Below are 13632 nucleotides of genomic sequence, written 5' to 3'. Positions count from 1 at the left end.
CCCAACTTTGTTTGACTCAGATGCAGAGTCCTTCACGGGTTGCCAGTTATTCTTGGGGTTGGATACTGTAGCAGCGCACGAGGTATTTGTATACCCCAGGCATGCATGTAGCTTGCATGATATTGGCACAATACAAAGACCTCAAGTGTTACATTTATGAAGTAGCTTTTCTGTATAAAGCCTCAAATCTACTGAATTGAACTGAAGCGGATCTGGATGGGAGACAGAACTGCGCATTTCCCTAAACCGCTGCTCCCTGGTATTGCATATTTGGTTCATGTAGTTATGACAAGTACAAGTAGCAAATCATTAAAGCAGCAAAAACACCATCTTTACTGTAAAGATCCCCTTTGAAGCTGAGGCAGAGTGTTCCTGAATTAATGGAGTGCATAGTGATTTTACTAAGTTTTATTTACAAAAACCCCTCTTTGCGTTCATGCCAAGAGTCTCCAGCTCAGTGGTAAGTGGGGTTCATACACAGAAACCTAGTCTAGATTTATGATGTGTTTGAAAACGTAAAGGAAAAAATATCCAATTGACAATATTTGTAACATATTGTTAGACTATCTATTCTGTCGCCATGCCTGGAATTCCCCTGCTTTGTAAACATGAGTGCCAGCTACAGCCCTTGAAATGTCATAACATGTAAAGACAAAAGGAAAACAAAAAAACTTTTGTTAGAATGCCTTCTCAAGTCTGAGATGTGTTTGTGTGGTGTGTGGAACAGAGTTAATTAATTAAAAAAAAAAGAGAAATATACACAAAGGCATATGTTCTCTAACTTTTAAAAAGAAAAGTTTTAATATCAACACTTCTGACAGGTCCCTTTATCAGCGCTGAGGCTTTGCTTCCTGCAGCTCCGAGTGTGTGGTTCTTTGCCTCTGTGTATGTATTGTATTCTGGTTAAACTGATCTGTGGAGAGACAGTATTTTTTTACATTGAAATCTCTCCTGTTTCAGTTTTGCAAACTCTGAGCAGCTGCACAGCTTTGGTTTTACATAGGTTTATAAAGTACTCTGCTTCCTCAGGTACTGTGCACAAATTTTTGAGGCAAGTAACGTTCATCGGAGAAAATGCAACACTGCATGGAAAAATATCATGGGTAGGAGACAAGCATCTGTGCTCTGGGAAGGGCTCTATAGAGGGGTATTTGCATTTTGATTTACATATGTGGATAGAAAAATAGAGAGGCATGTGTAACTTTGAAACTTGCAATTGCAATTCAAGTATTTAAACCAGAAATCAAGCCTCACCCCAAAGCTTTGGGATCTTTTAAAAGCCTGGGAGTCCAGGTGAAGGGCTGCAACAGCCCACATAGCACCCTTCAGCTGGAGAGGACAGGGAGCTTGACAGAGCTCTTGAGTATGCTGACATCTCCTCTCACAGTGGAGATGGGACGAAGTCTCTTGACCCAGACTGCTTCAGCAAGCATCCCTGAATGTGGTGCTGTAGTGGTCAGGCATAGGTTTGGCTGAGCACTCTGTACTTAAGGGGGAAGATGTTTACCCTTGACAGAAATTCATACTGCTATAGCATAAGGAAATACCAAAGGCCTTTTCCACATTTCTTGATGTTAGGCACATCTCTATGTTGTGTGTGTTCATTGCGTGAAATGAGAGGAGGAGCAGGGAAAAGCCTCTAAGAATAAACATGTTGTTTGATGAAAAAAAATGGGTTGTTATCAATCTTTACTTGGAGCCAGCAAACGGAGAACTTGCAGAATTTATAGCAGGACTGAAAGACCAGGTAACAGCAACTAACAGTTTGGCTGGGTTATTCTGCAGTTAATGTCAAAACTTTCATGACCTTTATTGAGAAGAATTAGGTTAATGAGGAGGGCTTTTTGAACTCTTTTTAAACCAGCCCATTGATTTAAAACTTCTTACAAACTTGAGGAAAGTTTCCTGGTTTGGATTACTGGGTGCTTCTTGGAGATCTCTACTTCATTAATCAAAGTGTTCAAGTTACACAGACACCCCATGTCCTTTGAAACCCATCTGAATTGTAACACCTTGGGGCAGAGCTTGCCCTCTTTGTTCACATTTAGTGGTGTCCTGTGCTTCCCTCCCCAGGGAAGGTCAAAGCAACCAGATTCCTAAGAAAAAGGCAATGCACCATAAAGGAGGAGGTATAAAAATGTCAGTAGAGATGCTAAATATACAGCAGTTTGGGGACCCCCAGTAAGTTAAGTATTAACAAATTCTATTGCTCTCACTTTGGTCAGTTAATGAAATACTCTAATTATTAGATTGTCCAAACCACCTGAAATGCAGCTTTGGAGATAGAGAGCCTTCTCAAATGAACCCTCTGTGTTTTCTGAACTTGTTTGCATAACAGGAACGTGCTGCAGCTTTCTTTTTCTAAAGAAATCTCAGGGGTTATTGTAATGTGCTTAGACAAACATGCTGCTCAAGCATTGCTCTGTTGCTCACGCAGAACAGAAGAACGTTCAAGAAATTGCCCAACTGGGGATAGAAAATGAGACTGTTCACATATACCGTCACCTGGGCTTTCCTACAGTGGGCAATAGACCCTCCTGCTCCCTCAAAAAGGGGAATCTGGATGTAAATTCTCTGTTTTGGCCATTAAGGTGTTTTGGAGCTTTAGGATAGGGAGTGTCCTTGTGTATACTTTTAAGCCTCACTGGGGAGTGGGGAAATTGATGCCCTTGGCATCCACAGCCCTTGCATGGAGTCCTGACTCCTGGGTCTTCCACGCCTTCAGTTGTCTCAAATCTGGAGTTTTGAGCCTCTCTCCCTTCTCTGCCCACAATAACTTCTGTGTCGTGTTGGTTTGTAAACCAGTAACCCCATCCAAATAATCTACAAAGCAGTAATTCTGCCCTTTACTCAGACCCCAGCCTGAAACACAACTGTAAAAAAATCATCCTTTGCATCATCATAAAAGCCTAATGGGCAACCCCTCCAGTCCCTGGGGCTCCTGTTATTCTGCCATACACTCCTGTCTTTGCATTCACTGTCCTTACTCCTTTTTTCTTAACAGAGAAAATTGCTGCAGATACGGGCAAGACAGCCTCCTTGTGTCTTGTCATTGGAATATGCTCGCTAAACTCCAGCTCCCCCGTGGGTTAGTTCTCTTTACTCCCTGTTTGCTTAGAAGGGTTTTGGCTAAGAAAATCCATTGAGCTGACTGACGCTGTGTTGGATGTTACCCAGAATTATTTGGCCCATAGTCTAGGTATGGTACCTCTTTGGTACTGATATTGACATCTGGTTTTAGATCCCAGACTGTATTTGCAGAATTGTTTGTTAATTATTGCACAGCACAACTGTGGAGTCTGACTTCCCAGACAATGTTTTTCTGTGCTCCTAGCAGAGCTGGTACCTCAGAAGATGAACCACAGTGCAGATTTGTGATCTTCCTCTTCCTTAGTAGCCCCATCATCTAAATGGAGACCTTCTCTCTTCAAAGAGGCTCATGTAGAATAATTTATTAGTGGACAAATACAGACTCTTGGTAGCTTTAGGCTGGCTTTGCTCACGTTGGATGGGCTTTGTATTTCACTCCTGTGTTACTGGGTCATAAAAGAAAGAATAAATCTTGTTTACTTGTTTACATCCCGTGGGAATCTTCTGCTCTGCTGGGTTTCAGGCTTCTTCCTAGCAAGACTGAACTGTGCTGTGCTTCCCCTGTCAGGCAGCTGTTCTGTGTAGCTGCTGCCCACTTGAGAGGAAGAATATGCAGTGCCTTTACTGAAAGGGTGCCAAGGCGTGCAGGACAGGAGCTAGAGGGAGGAAGTCGAAGGAAGGGAGAGAGCAAACACCCAGTGAGTAAAAGGAAGAGAAAACTAGAGGGGAGAGCTCAGCTGGGGAATGACACAAGAAGTTGGCAAGACATTAGAAAATATAGAGTAATGGGAAAGATGCAATGTGAGCTCAGCAGCTCTGCTTGTTTTCATGGGTTTAGGGGACTATCTAGCCTTTCCTACCTCATCAGCTATTTGGATTCATGAGAATGAGCTTTACTGTCTTACAGAGCAACTCTGCCAAGGGTGACTTGCCACAAACCTCTGGAATGTCATTTGGGGGGGTGGCCTTTTCTGGGATGTGTGTAGGACCTGAGTTTTCTGTTGCTGTAACTTGTGGGGTTTTTTTTTTTATTATTTTTAGAAATAATCTCACCTTTAGTTGTGGGAAGGCTTTGGTTTGAATATTTGCAGGTCAGATTAAAGACCTAAATAACTTCCAGGTTATTTTCTGTTTTGCAGAATCTTCAGGTTTCTTTACCACATGAGAGAAAATCACCTCAGCCTTCTCTGAGCTTCTCGGCTTACTTTGGGTTTATTATCTGGAAGCTGACAGTTGCAAAACTTGAATACCTTTTGATGTGATGAAATACTTGGACCTGTTGTAGGCTTTGATTCACCCTGACAAGAGTAGGTTTTGCACCCCAGAAAAGCTTTAGGAAGTCTACTGCTGTATTGCCTAGCTCCTGCCTGATGGACTTGATTAATCCCAGGCAGGTTGCTGCCTCTCTCTGCCCACCCATGGGCTGGTGCCCGCGGGTTTCTGCCTGGCTGGAGACGACCGCATCTGAAGCAGATGCTGCGCGCTGCAGCCCGACCTGCTGGGCACCCGCATCATTGCAGCCCGCAGCCCGGCGCCGCGGCGAGTCAGACTGCTGCACAAGAGCTTTCCCCTTTCTAGTCGGTTTTTAACATAAGTGGCATTTTTAGTGGACCATTAATTTGCTTTACTACATGTAATTAGCAAAAACTGGATACTGAGTGAACAAAATTAGCTTTGGATGGGATTCACTTGTCAGCCAGCCAAGACCTGTTTGGGTCGACGTTTCTAAAACAATGATAAATCAGCTCCTCCGGTGTGTGAGGAAGTCCCTTGCTTTGCTTTTGACCCCACTGTTGTGAGGTAGACCTATCCTGCTGATAAAACACAACATAGGAGAGGCAGATCCTACTCTCACCATGGCCTGGTTCGACTTCTGAGCCAGGGACAAAGTTACTTTCCTTCTGTGGATGATTTCGATGTCCAAGAAAATATTTATTAGGTGGGATAAACATTTTGAGATTTGTAGATAAAGAATTTTTTTCTTGTACTTTAACACCACAGATGTTGGTACAGCCCAGGAAGGAAGGACACGTATGGTGTCACTGTGATGTGCAATAGAAAACACAGGGTTTTCAAGCAGATGTAATGTTACTCAGGCACCAGCACTCCAAGGAAGTCAATAGCCTGTAGGAAGAAGGTGCAGAAAATCTGCATCCACCAAAACCTCAGCTATTCACATATTAATCACAGGGGCTAACCACACATATCCAAATGGGCGCTTAGGAGCCGATGAAGCCTTTAAGGCATTGAAAAAAGAAACATCATACATTTTCTAGCACATAAATGTGTTTAAAAAGGTATATAATTTATAATAGCAATGTTGACAGAGCTTTAACTACATTACAAAAGCTGAACTCCAATATATTAACATGTGAGCAGTACTTACTGTGTGGGTGCGTCTCTGTTGATGTGTTTCCATGTGATTCTCCATAATTTCAGCAAGTGATTGTAGTAAGGGATATTAAACCGTAGTATTGATAATACTTTTACGACTGTGCTTTGGGAAATGCATTACTGCTAAATTAGTCCCTGAAAATCTAGAGATATTAACACTGTCGAGCATGAAAGCAGATGGGATTTGGATCAGAGACCTTTATTTGTAGTATGATACTAAGGAGTCATTACTTTAAAGCAGGAACTTTGTTTCCTTGAATATTAACTCGAGTTGGGGATTTTACTTCCGCTTTGGCATGAACAAGCTTATCATAAAAGTGTAAATGGAACTCGCTTGGTATTGATTTTTCTTATGCTCTAAAAAGATGCTTAATGAAACTCTGGGTACCTAGATAAAGACCTTCACTGAATGCAAAGTAAGCTTAATTGCAGTTCTCTTAACAAGCTACTGGAGATGGTTTTTTTTCAACCTACAAAGCCCTTTCACCTATTTAGATTGTTTCTCTTCCTGTGTGTGGCAGGATGCATTAATTCACCCTTACCCCCCTCCCGTTTTTTCCCCTTCTCCTATGAGAGGCAAAATGCAGCTTAAAGAAAGAAAAACTTCTTTGCCAGTTTGCATGTATGAAAAAAAGTTGGTCTTGGGGGAAGCTGATTTTTAATACAAGGTTTTAGTCTTAAAAGAGAGTGGTTATCCTTCCCCCGCTCCTGCAGGAGTGGAAATGGGAATGGAGGAAGATTGTGACGCAGCACAGCAGAACTGTAGCAAAACCAGAAACTAAACTTAGGCTTTTTTAGTGTTTATCCTAAGAGCTGTCATCTGCCAGATCCTGCAACTATGCCAGAGCAGAGGTAGGAATTTTAACCCCTCAGCATTGCATACCCCAGTGCAAACAGGAAGGGTCAGTTCAGGTTGTTCCCTTCTTTGCACAGAGCAGTGTTTGCACTCTTGAGGTTGTGAAGGAAGCAACAGTGTGTTCCCCAATGCAGTTACTCTTCTCCTGTAGGTCCTGCTTCTGTTGCCTGCTTAGAGCTCCATTAATACTTAACTGGGTTATTTTAATTTTCCTCTGGGTAATTCTTTTTCCCCTCAATGCAGGGGGTGTGCCAGGGGCTGAGTCTCTGCCTGATGCCAGATCTGTGTGATATCTGTAAGTCCTGCTGGGACCTGGTGTGGCTGATGGGACCTGCCAGGCACTGCTGCCTGAGTCGCTTCACTTTGGACCACCACCCCCTCCTCTGCTGAGGACACCCTCATCACCACAGACACAATCTGTCCCCTCTGCATTTTGCTCAGAGTCGACATGTGTAATACGTGATATCTGTATTAATTACACAAAATGTCTTCAAGCCCCATGTTCTGCTGCTGTGCAAGAAGCTGTTTCTGCAGAAATGTCAGGCAGATAGAAGATGGCATAATTTCATTTTTCTCCCCTGTGCCACAGCTATCATGAAGGAAGAAAGCTGGGTGCTTTGCACACTAGGGAGTAGGCAAACGGTGCCAGGGGAACCCCTGGATGAGGTGTAAGCACAAGAAACCTCTTGCTCTTTCACTTAGAGTCAATCCTGCTTTCTTTCATGCTCCAAAGAGTGATAAGTTGGGGAATTTTGCTGGGGATTTGAGTAGGAAGGCAGAGCAGCTTTGCATCAGGTGCAGACTAATTATTTGCTGGAGTTCTGTGCTATTTGGTTTTTATTCCCTGTGTTTTCATTAAAAGCTAATGAGTTTTTTCTTCGTTCAGAACAATAGCTTGGCCCCGGACAAGTTGTTGGTTATATTTTCTGCTTGGACTCAACTAGCTGTTGCTGCTCCATAAACTTTATGGAGAAGTGGATTAAAGCACAAGAAGTTCTCATAATGCAAATCTAAATGGCAAGGCAACACGGTTTGTGTCAAGCAGCTCTGTCTGCAGAGTTTTTGTTGATATTTTTTTGTTTTGTTACTGAAACTATAGGTGGTGTTTGAAAATATTCCTAAAACTAAACCAAAAGTGCCTTTGTTTGTACTGATTTGTGTCACAGCAGCTCACACAATTCCAGGTCCCACTGTGCTTGGCATGATGCACGTGTGTACATGCTGCAGCCTGCTTGTGTTTGAGTGGGTTATGGTAGCTCACATGAACACGTGAAACCCCAGTTTCCACTCCTGTGTGAGGACAGCAAGAAAGAGCACATTTGTGTAGTCATACCCCTCTGTGTGATATGCCTGAGAATGATTCTGCCAAAGCAGAGGCCTGTGGCTTGGTTCTTGTAACGGCTTCTCCTGCTGTTAAAGCCAGTGACTTATTCTTGCAAGTAACTTTCCTGATCAGGCCCTTGTTCTTGTTCCAAACGGTTTGGTGCAGCCGTGCGCCGAGTCACGGGCTGTGCCTCCCCAGCGTGCCGGCTGCCGCGCCGCCTCCTGCCAGTGGGAAACCAGTGCATTTTACTCATTATGGCAATAATCCTGCACCTGTATCTCGTTACAGGGACCACCTGGTCCCTGGGTGCCAGGCTGCAGAGCCCCTGTAGCACCCTGCAGTTTGCTTGAAAGAAAATGTTCTTTTGAAGGGAAACTGTCTCATACCGCTGGCACCTTTGCACTGCTGCGGGTAGCCGAGCCCGCAACGCTGCAGCACGGCATGGAGGAAGGCTCCTCATTAGAATGAACGCCGTGTTTTCCTATGCTACTGAGCTGCTGTTTGGTAGCAGCTTTTCTATAGGCTTTTTAGAGCCTTTTCATTCGAGGATCTCAAAATGCTACAGCAAAACAGGGAAGAAACATTCCCTTGTCACACGCAACTGAGTGAAGCGCTGAAATGACTTCTCCAAGGTCAGGCGGTCAGCAGTGAGCTCAGGGATGTGCTTCGCTGCCCAGAGTCTGGCCAGTGGAGCAGAGGATTTCAGCCTCTGCTTTTTAACCCCTAATTGTTGTTTTTCTCATAGAGGTGCATACTTGAATTCCACTTTGTTGCAGCATAGAGGAACATACTTTGCTTAATCTTCTTGATTGAGGAGTAGCCAGTGGATGGCAGACAGCTGCAGTTGCACCTCTGCTGATGTCTGATCGCGCAGGAGGGATCCCACAGGAGGGATCAGATCCTGCCCTTTTGGGCAGCTTTCTTCTTGGCATGAGAGATTAGCAATGCTGGTGCTGAATGATGCACCTCCCCAAAGGAGAAAAGTTATTTTCAGAATTTCTTATTGCTCTGGAATCTGATGATGGCTGCTGGAAGCAAGTGAGCATTGAGCTGGGAAAAGATTTGATTACTTCTTGAGCTCTTCCTCTGTTAAGAAAGTTGTAATGGCTTAAAGAGTGGACTGCCAGGGATCCCTGTGTTCTGTCATTGCTCTCCATGGGCCTTTGGTAAATCTCAGAGACAAATCTTCTATCGGTTTTTCAAGACCTTTGAGCTTATACTACCAGTAAGACTGTCACAGTGTCTGGCACCCAATGTGATGTGTTTAAGGACCTGGTCGGTGGGAGGACAATCTTCTTTGCATTACGTCGTTCACTGCCAGATTGTTACTTTTGGTGAAGAACTGAATCTTCCTTGAAAATGTGCCCTTGAATGCAGGAGCTTGGGGTCTCCAAGATGCTCATGCTCAGAGCAAGCAAGGGAAGCTTGCAACCTGGGATGTTGACAATTAAACATATACTAAACATCGTCATGTCTTTCTGCAGCTGGAGACTTAATGGCATCTCCACTATGCTTCTTAGTGGCAGGAAGAGCATGGTAATCCCGTGTTCCAGGCCTTGGTACCCTTTCATCAGTGCTTGATTTAAACTGTGGGGCACAGCGCCTTTGTTTGCTGAGATAAAACTTGGTTTTAGTGTTTGAACACAATTACCGTCAGCTGAAAACTCACCTTTCTTGCTGTTTGTTGTGTGTTGAATGAGTAAGCAGCTGTCTTTACCCCTGTTATCAGCAGTCTGGGGTGTGTGTAATCAGGAAATGTAAGGCAAAAGCTTGAAAGACTACTTTTTATCTTTGTTTGAGTTGAGTAGCATTTTCTTCTCAGGTAGGCTAGATGCCTACTTACATCTCATTTATAGTAAAATGTTATATTAACATCTGTCACTGTAGTATCTAAGTGCATCTGCATAAAATCCGGTAAAATTCCCTTGCAAAATGTCTGCTTATAGAAAAATTCAATGCAACATCAGGTATGAGGAAGTGTGATACCTCCTGTGTCCACACCCAGCCACATTGCTTGGTTAATCTATATGTGGCTGCCTGTCATTGGTAGTCAATCTGTTTTTCCCTTACCACCTGTCAATTAAAGCTCTCAAAGCTTTTTTTTTTCCCCCCAAAATCAACAAGATTCTTTGTTTTAGTGAAGCAGGTAGCATAGGCCTCCATTTTCCAGATGGATGATTTATGCAGAGGTCATGTACTGAGGGTAAGAGCAAGAAATCGGACATAGCTGTAATAATTTGGCCCCAAGACTGGTATTCCTAGCCTCCTTCTTGTATGCCCTCCAAGTGTGGAGTCTGTGCACATCCAGCATGAATGTTCTTGCAGCAGGAATATGTTGCCTTGGCCCTAAATGATGAATCTGGCCTTAAACCCACAAAGGTGGGTTTGGGTTTTGTAGAGCACTTCAGTGGAAGGTAGGAACCAGGAGAAAACTTGTCTTCTGGTGTAGGGAATAAGATTTGGGTTTAGAAATGTGTGCTCTTCACTAAAATCAGGCTCCTCTTTTCTTTCTAGGAGAGGATCACAATGATGCTGGCTTTGGACAGGATAGTTCTGATGAAAATCAGAGCTGGAGTTTTGCCCCTTCCATGACATCTGATGCTTCACTTCCACCAGGCTTCCAGGATGATGGTAAGTCCCTGATGCTATTTGAAGTCCTTGAGTGAAGCAAATAGGAAGGTAAGTATAATCTGACTTCCTTGTTGTCTTTCACCTATCTCATAACACAGGAGGTGTGGGTTTGGTTTTAGGGGTTTTTTCCCTGATGTTATTTTCTTTTGTTGACTGGTACCTGTTTTGTTCATAATCATAAAATGTTACAGCAAACCCTGAAGATAATTTTTTTTGCTGAAGTTAAATGTATTTCTTGATCATCTTAGTGCAAAATGGAGTTGTTTCTTCTGTTTTGGATTGACAACACTGAGAGAAAACAGCAGAATTTGGCGTGGCATTTCCCAAAGTTAACGTATGACTTTTGAGTGCGTTTCTTCTTGTGTGCTCTGCGTCACACTTCAAAGGAGCTGTGTCTTTGCCAACTTTTCCTCTCCATGACCTTTGAAAATTAGACCTCTTTAAAATGGTTTGCTTCAGAGAGCCTTTTGTAGGACCTTTTACTGCTTGGGAATTTGGGATTGCTCCTTCCTATGAGTGCAGAAGCGCTCCCAGCTGAGTGTCCAAGGCCAAGAGCACTTTCCAAAGCATTAAGTGTCAGACCAGTGTTTCCTGGGCAAAGAGTTGCTGTGACGGTCACATTGGCTTGTGAGTGGCAGTTTAGGAATGATGGATTTGGGATACGGTATTGAAATTGAGCCTTACAGAGCTGAGATCGCTCTGATCTTCTCAGGGGTTATCTCTGGGCTGCAGTGAAGGCTTGACTGCTTTAGTCTCAGTTTCTCAATCTCCCACTTCCCACAGACCTTGTTTCCTCCTCCTCCACTTTCTCTTCCCTTGCACTTTGCTCCCATGCTTTCTTACCCCCTCACCTTGTCCTTCCTCTTTCATTTGCCCTGCTTCTGTCCTTCCTTTTCTCCATGTTTTTCTCTTCAATGTACTCTTTCATGTCTACTCCCACTCTTGCTAGTGAATCAGCAGTCATCAGTCAAAAATACAAAGAAGTGAGATCTGAGATGAGGCTGTAAGGACTGGTGGGCACTGGAGTTAGTTTCTTTGCACAGTGCAAAGCACCAGGTGTGTCTGCTGCATGTGCTGATTTATACCATAAAAGAAATGGCTTTGTTCAGACTGATTAGAGACAAGGTTGGTCTGACAGTTAGCCAGTAATTACAACACAAAAATAGGTGTGGAGTTTGGGGTTGGTTGTTTTAAATAACCTATGCGCTCAGATACGATGCACTTACGCAGAGAGTACGGATGGAGAACGTATGACAAGGATAATGGATGTTGGCCTAAATGGGACATGAAAGGGTGCTGAAGACCTCAAGCTTGGCCTTGTCAGGCGAGCAATGTCTTTATGAAGTCTAGGGTTTCTCCTGGCATGTTTATTAAGCTTGTCTAAGGAGGTATTTGCTTTGCTAACTTTGAGTGGTGGTTTTTGGCAGCTCTAAGGGGCAGAGTTTGACATAACACTTGCAAGGTATGCAAACAGTTGGCACCACTGGAAGTTTTCAGACACAGATGAAATGCCAGGCTCGATGGACGGATGCCCAAATGAGTGAATGGCAAAGAGATTGATAACACAGAAAAATTACATACTGCAAAACGGAGGGAAAAAAGTTGGCATCAGAAGCAGTTACATTGAAATGAGGTGGTAGTTCTTGGAAGCTGGTGAGAGTGCTGAATAACAGCAAATCACTGCCTTGACTCTGTGTGTTCCTTCTAGATGAAAGTTAGGCAATTTTGGCTGATTAGATGCAGGCTGTTGGTAGTCTGAAACTAATATGAAAGGGAACAAAGACTGAACACAGGATTTTGGACCCTTTTCTTTGCTCTGACATGTTGTTTTAGGGGTGTCATCAGGATGGTGGGGATATGAATCGAGGTTGTGATTTCCTCTGGCTCTTTTAACTTCTGTGATAACTTCCCATCAGATTTGTTTGTTTACTTGGAGGATTTTTTTTTCTTACTTGTTTTCCTTGCTTACTTTCTTCACTGTAGAAGGTGAAGGCACTTTTTTTTTTTTAACAGAAGGCACAATGATTTATTTAAATGAACATGATGAAGACAATCACCTGAGAGTTTAAATCAGTACTTCTGGAAAGTGGATTAAGCTAAAAGATGTGTCAGGCAGTCTTGGTTTCTGAATTAGAGTGTCCTTGTGGGAAAAGTAGAAACTTTTAAGATTGCATGAGCTGATTTTCTTCTCTTCAGTTTGCCTTGGCTTCTCTGAGTGGGCACCCTGCACTTTTACTGTGCCCCTTTTTTGCTTCTGCGCTCTCATCCATGTTGCCAGCAATGTCCCTGGAGCAGGTGGCCTGCTCCTACGTGCTGCTGTGGGGTGCTACTGACAGATAGATGGGTGACCAAGAGGCACTCCTTTTGGGCAGCACCTCCATTCAGGCAGCACAGGTGGCTGATGCATGGAGATAATCCATCTAGCAATGGCCAGGAGAATAAATTGGCCAGTTGTAGGAACATACTTACCATTCCTGTGGCTTTATTCCATCCTTTCTTAGCTGTGTTTTGCAACAGGAGGTTATGTCCTTTGGCACAAGCCCCCAGCAGTGTTAGAGGCTCTCACCTCCCTGGGTTTCCCAACTATTAATCTGAGGTTTAAACAGAAGCAGGGCTTTCTGTCTGGGATGATGTTTGCTTCTGCTGCTCCTTTCTATGAAAACTGGGGGAGTTTGGAGGCGGGGAAAGGTCACTCTTGTTCATTTTGAACAGGCTTTTCCTTGCTTGCTCTGAACTTCTCATGGGAATCAGAGAGAACCTTCAAAGTTGTCTCTGGAGGGAGCAAGAGTGACTGAATGAGTTGGGGATGACTTTACTCAATGAGGCATGGCCCAGCTCTATAGGATCGTCCCTAATGAGTGATTAAGGAGCTAATGTTTGTACAGTGCTGGGAGGCTGGGAAGCACTGTGGTAGTGCTAAGTACTGTTATAATGATAAGTATTTCTTAGGAGACACTTCCCATGTAATGTACTCTGCTCAGATCACTTAAAGACTTTTCAAAAGTGTTTTGTCTTTTAAACTGGTAGATGACTTAATTTACTGGGGTTCATTCATTTAGTTTTCCTGAAACATAGGGTGGATAACACAGCATCCTGAGAGGCAGGGATTGCACAGCTTTAATATCTAGCACTTCTAGATACTGCTTTATCCCTTGGGGTTCCCTCCCTGACTCCTTAGAGGAGCTTTTGATCTGACTCCTTAGAGGGGCAGAGCATCTGATCTGGAGGGACAAACAATTCACTCAGTGTCATCACACAGAGGTGAAGGGGTGAGGGCCACTGCAGCTCCTGTCCCTGCACCTCCTTTTTGACTCTACTGCCCTGTCACAACACAAAC

At 43.7% G+C, this 13632-nt stretch overlaps 1 protein-coding gene across 1 annotated transcript in view; it reads left to right on the top strand.

Moving 5' to 3' along the window:
* Positions 1-13632, top strand: part of SKAP1 (src kinase associated phosphoprotein 1) — a 158786-nt gene that overhangs the window by 21882 nt on the left and 123272 nt on the right. The window contains exon 4 of the mRNA XM_062018776.1: positions 10179-10295. Coding sequence (XP_061874760.1) covers positions 10179-10295 — 117 coding nt within the window. The remainder of the gene's footprint in view (positions 1-10178; positions 10296-13632) is intronic.

The sequence above is a fragment of the Colius striatus genome, chromosome Z (assembly GCF_028858725.1).
Source record: "Colius striatus isolate bColStr4 chromosome Z, bColStr4.1.hap1, whole genome shotgun sequence".
Lineage (NCBI taxonomy): Eukaryota > Metazoa > Chordata > Aves > Coliiformes > Coliidae > Colius > Colius striatus.
Note: the sequence above shows the minus strand (reverse complement) of the source record. Positions and strands in the feature narration are given on the sequence as shown.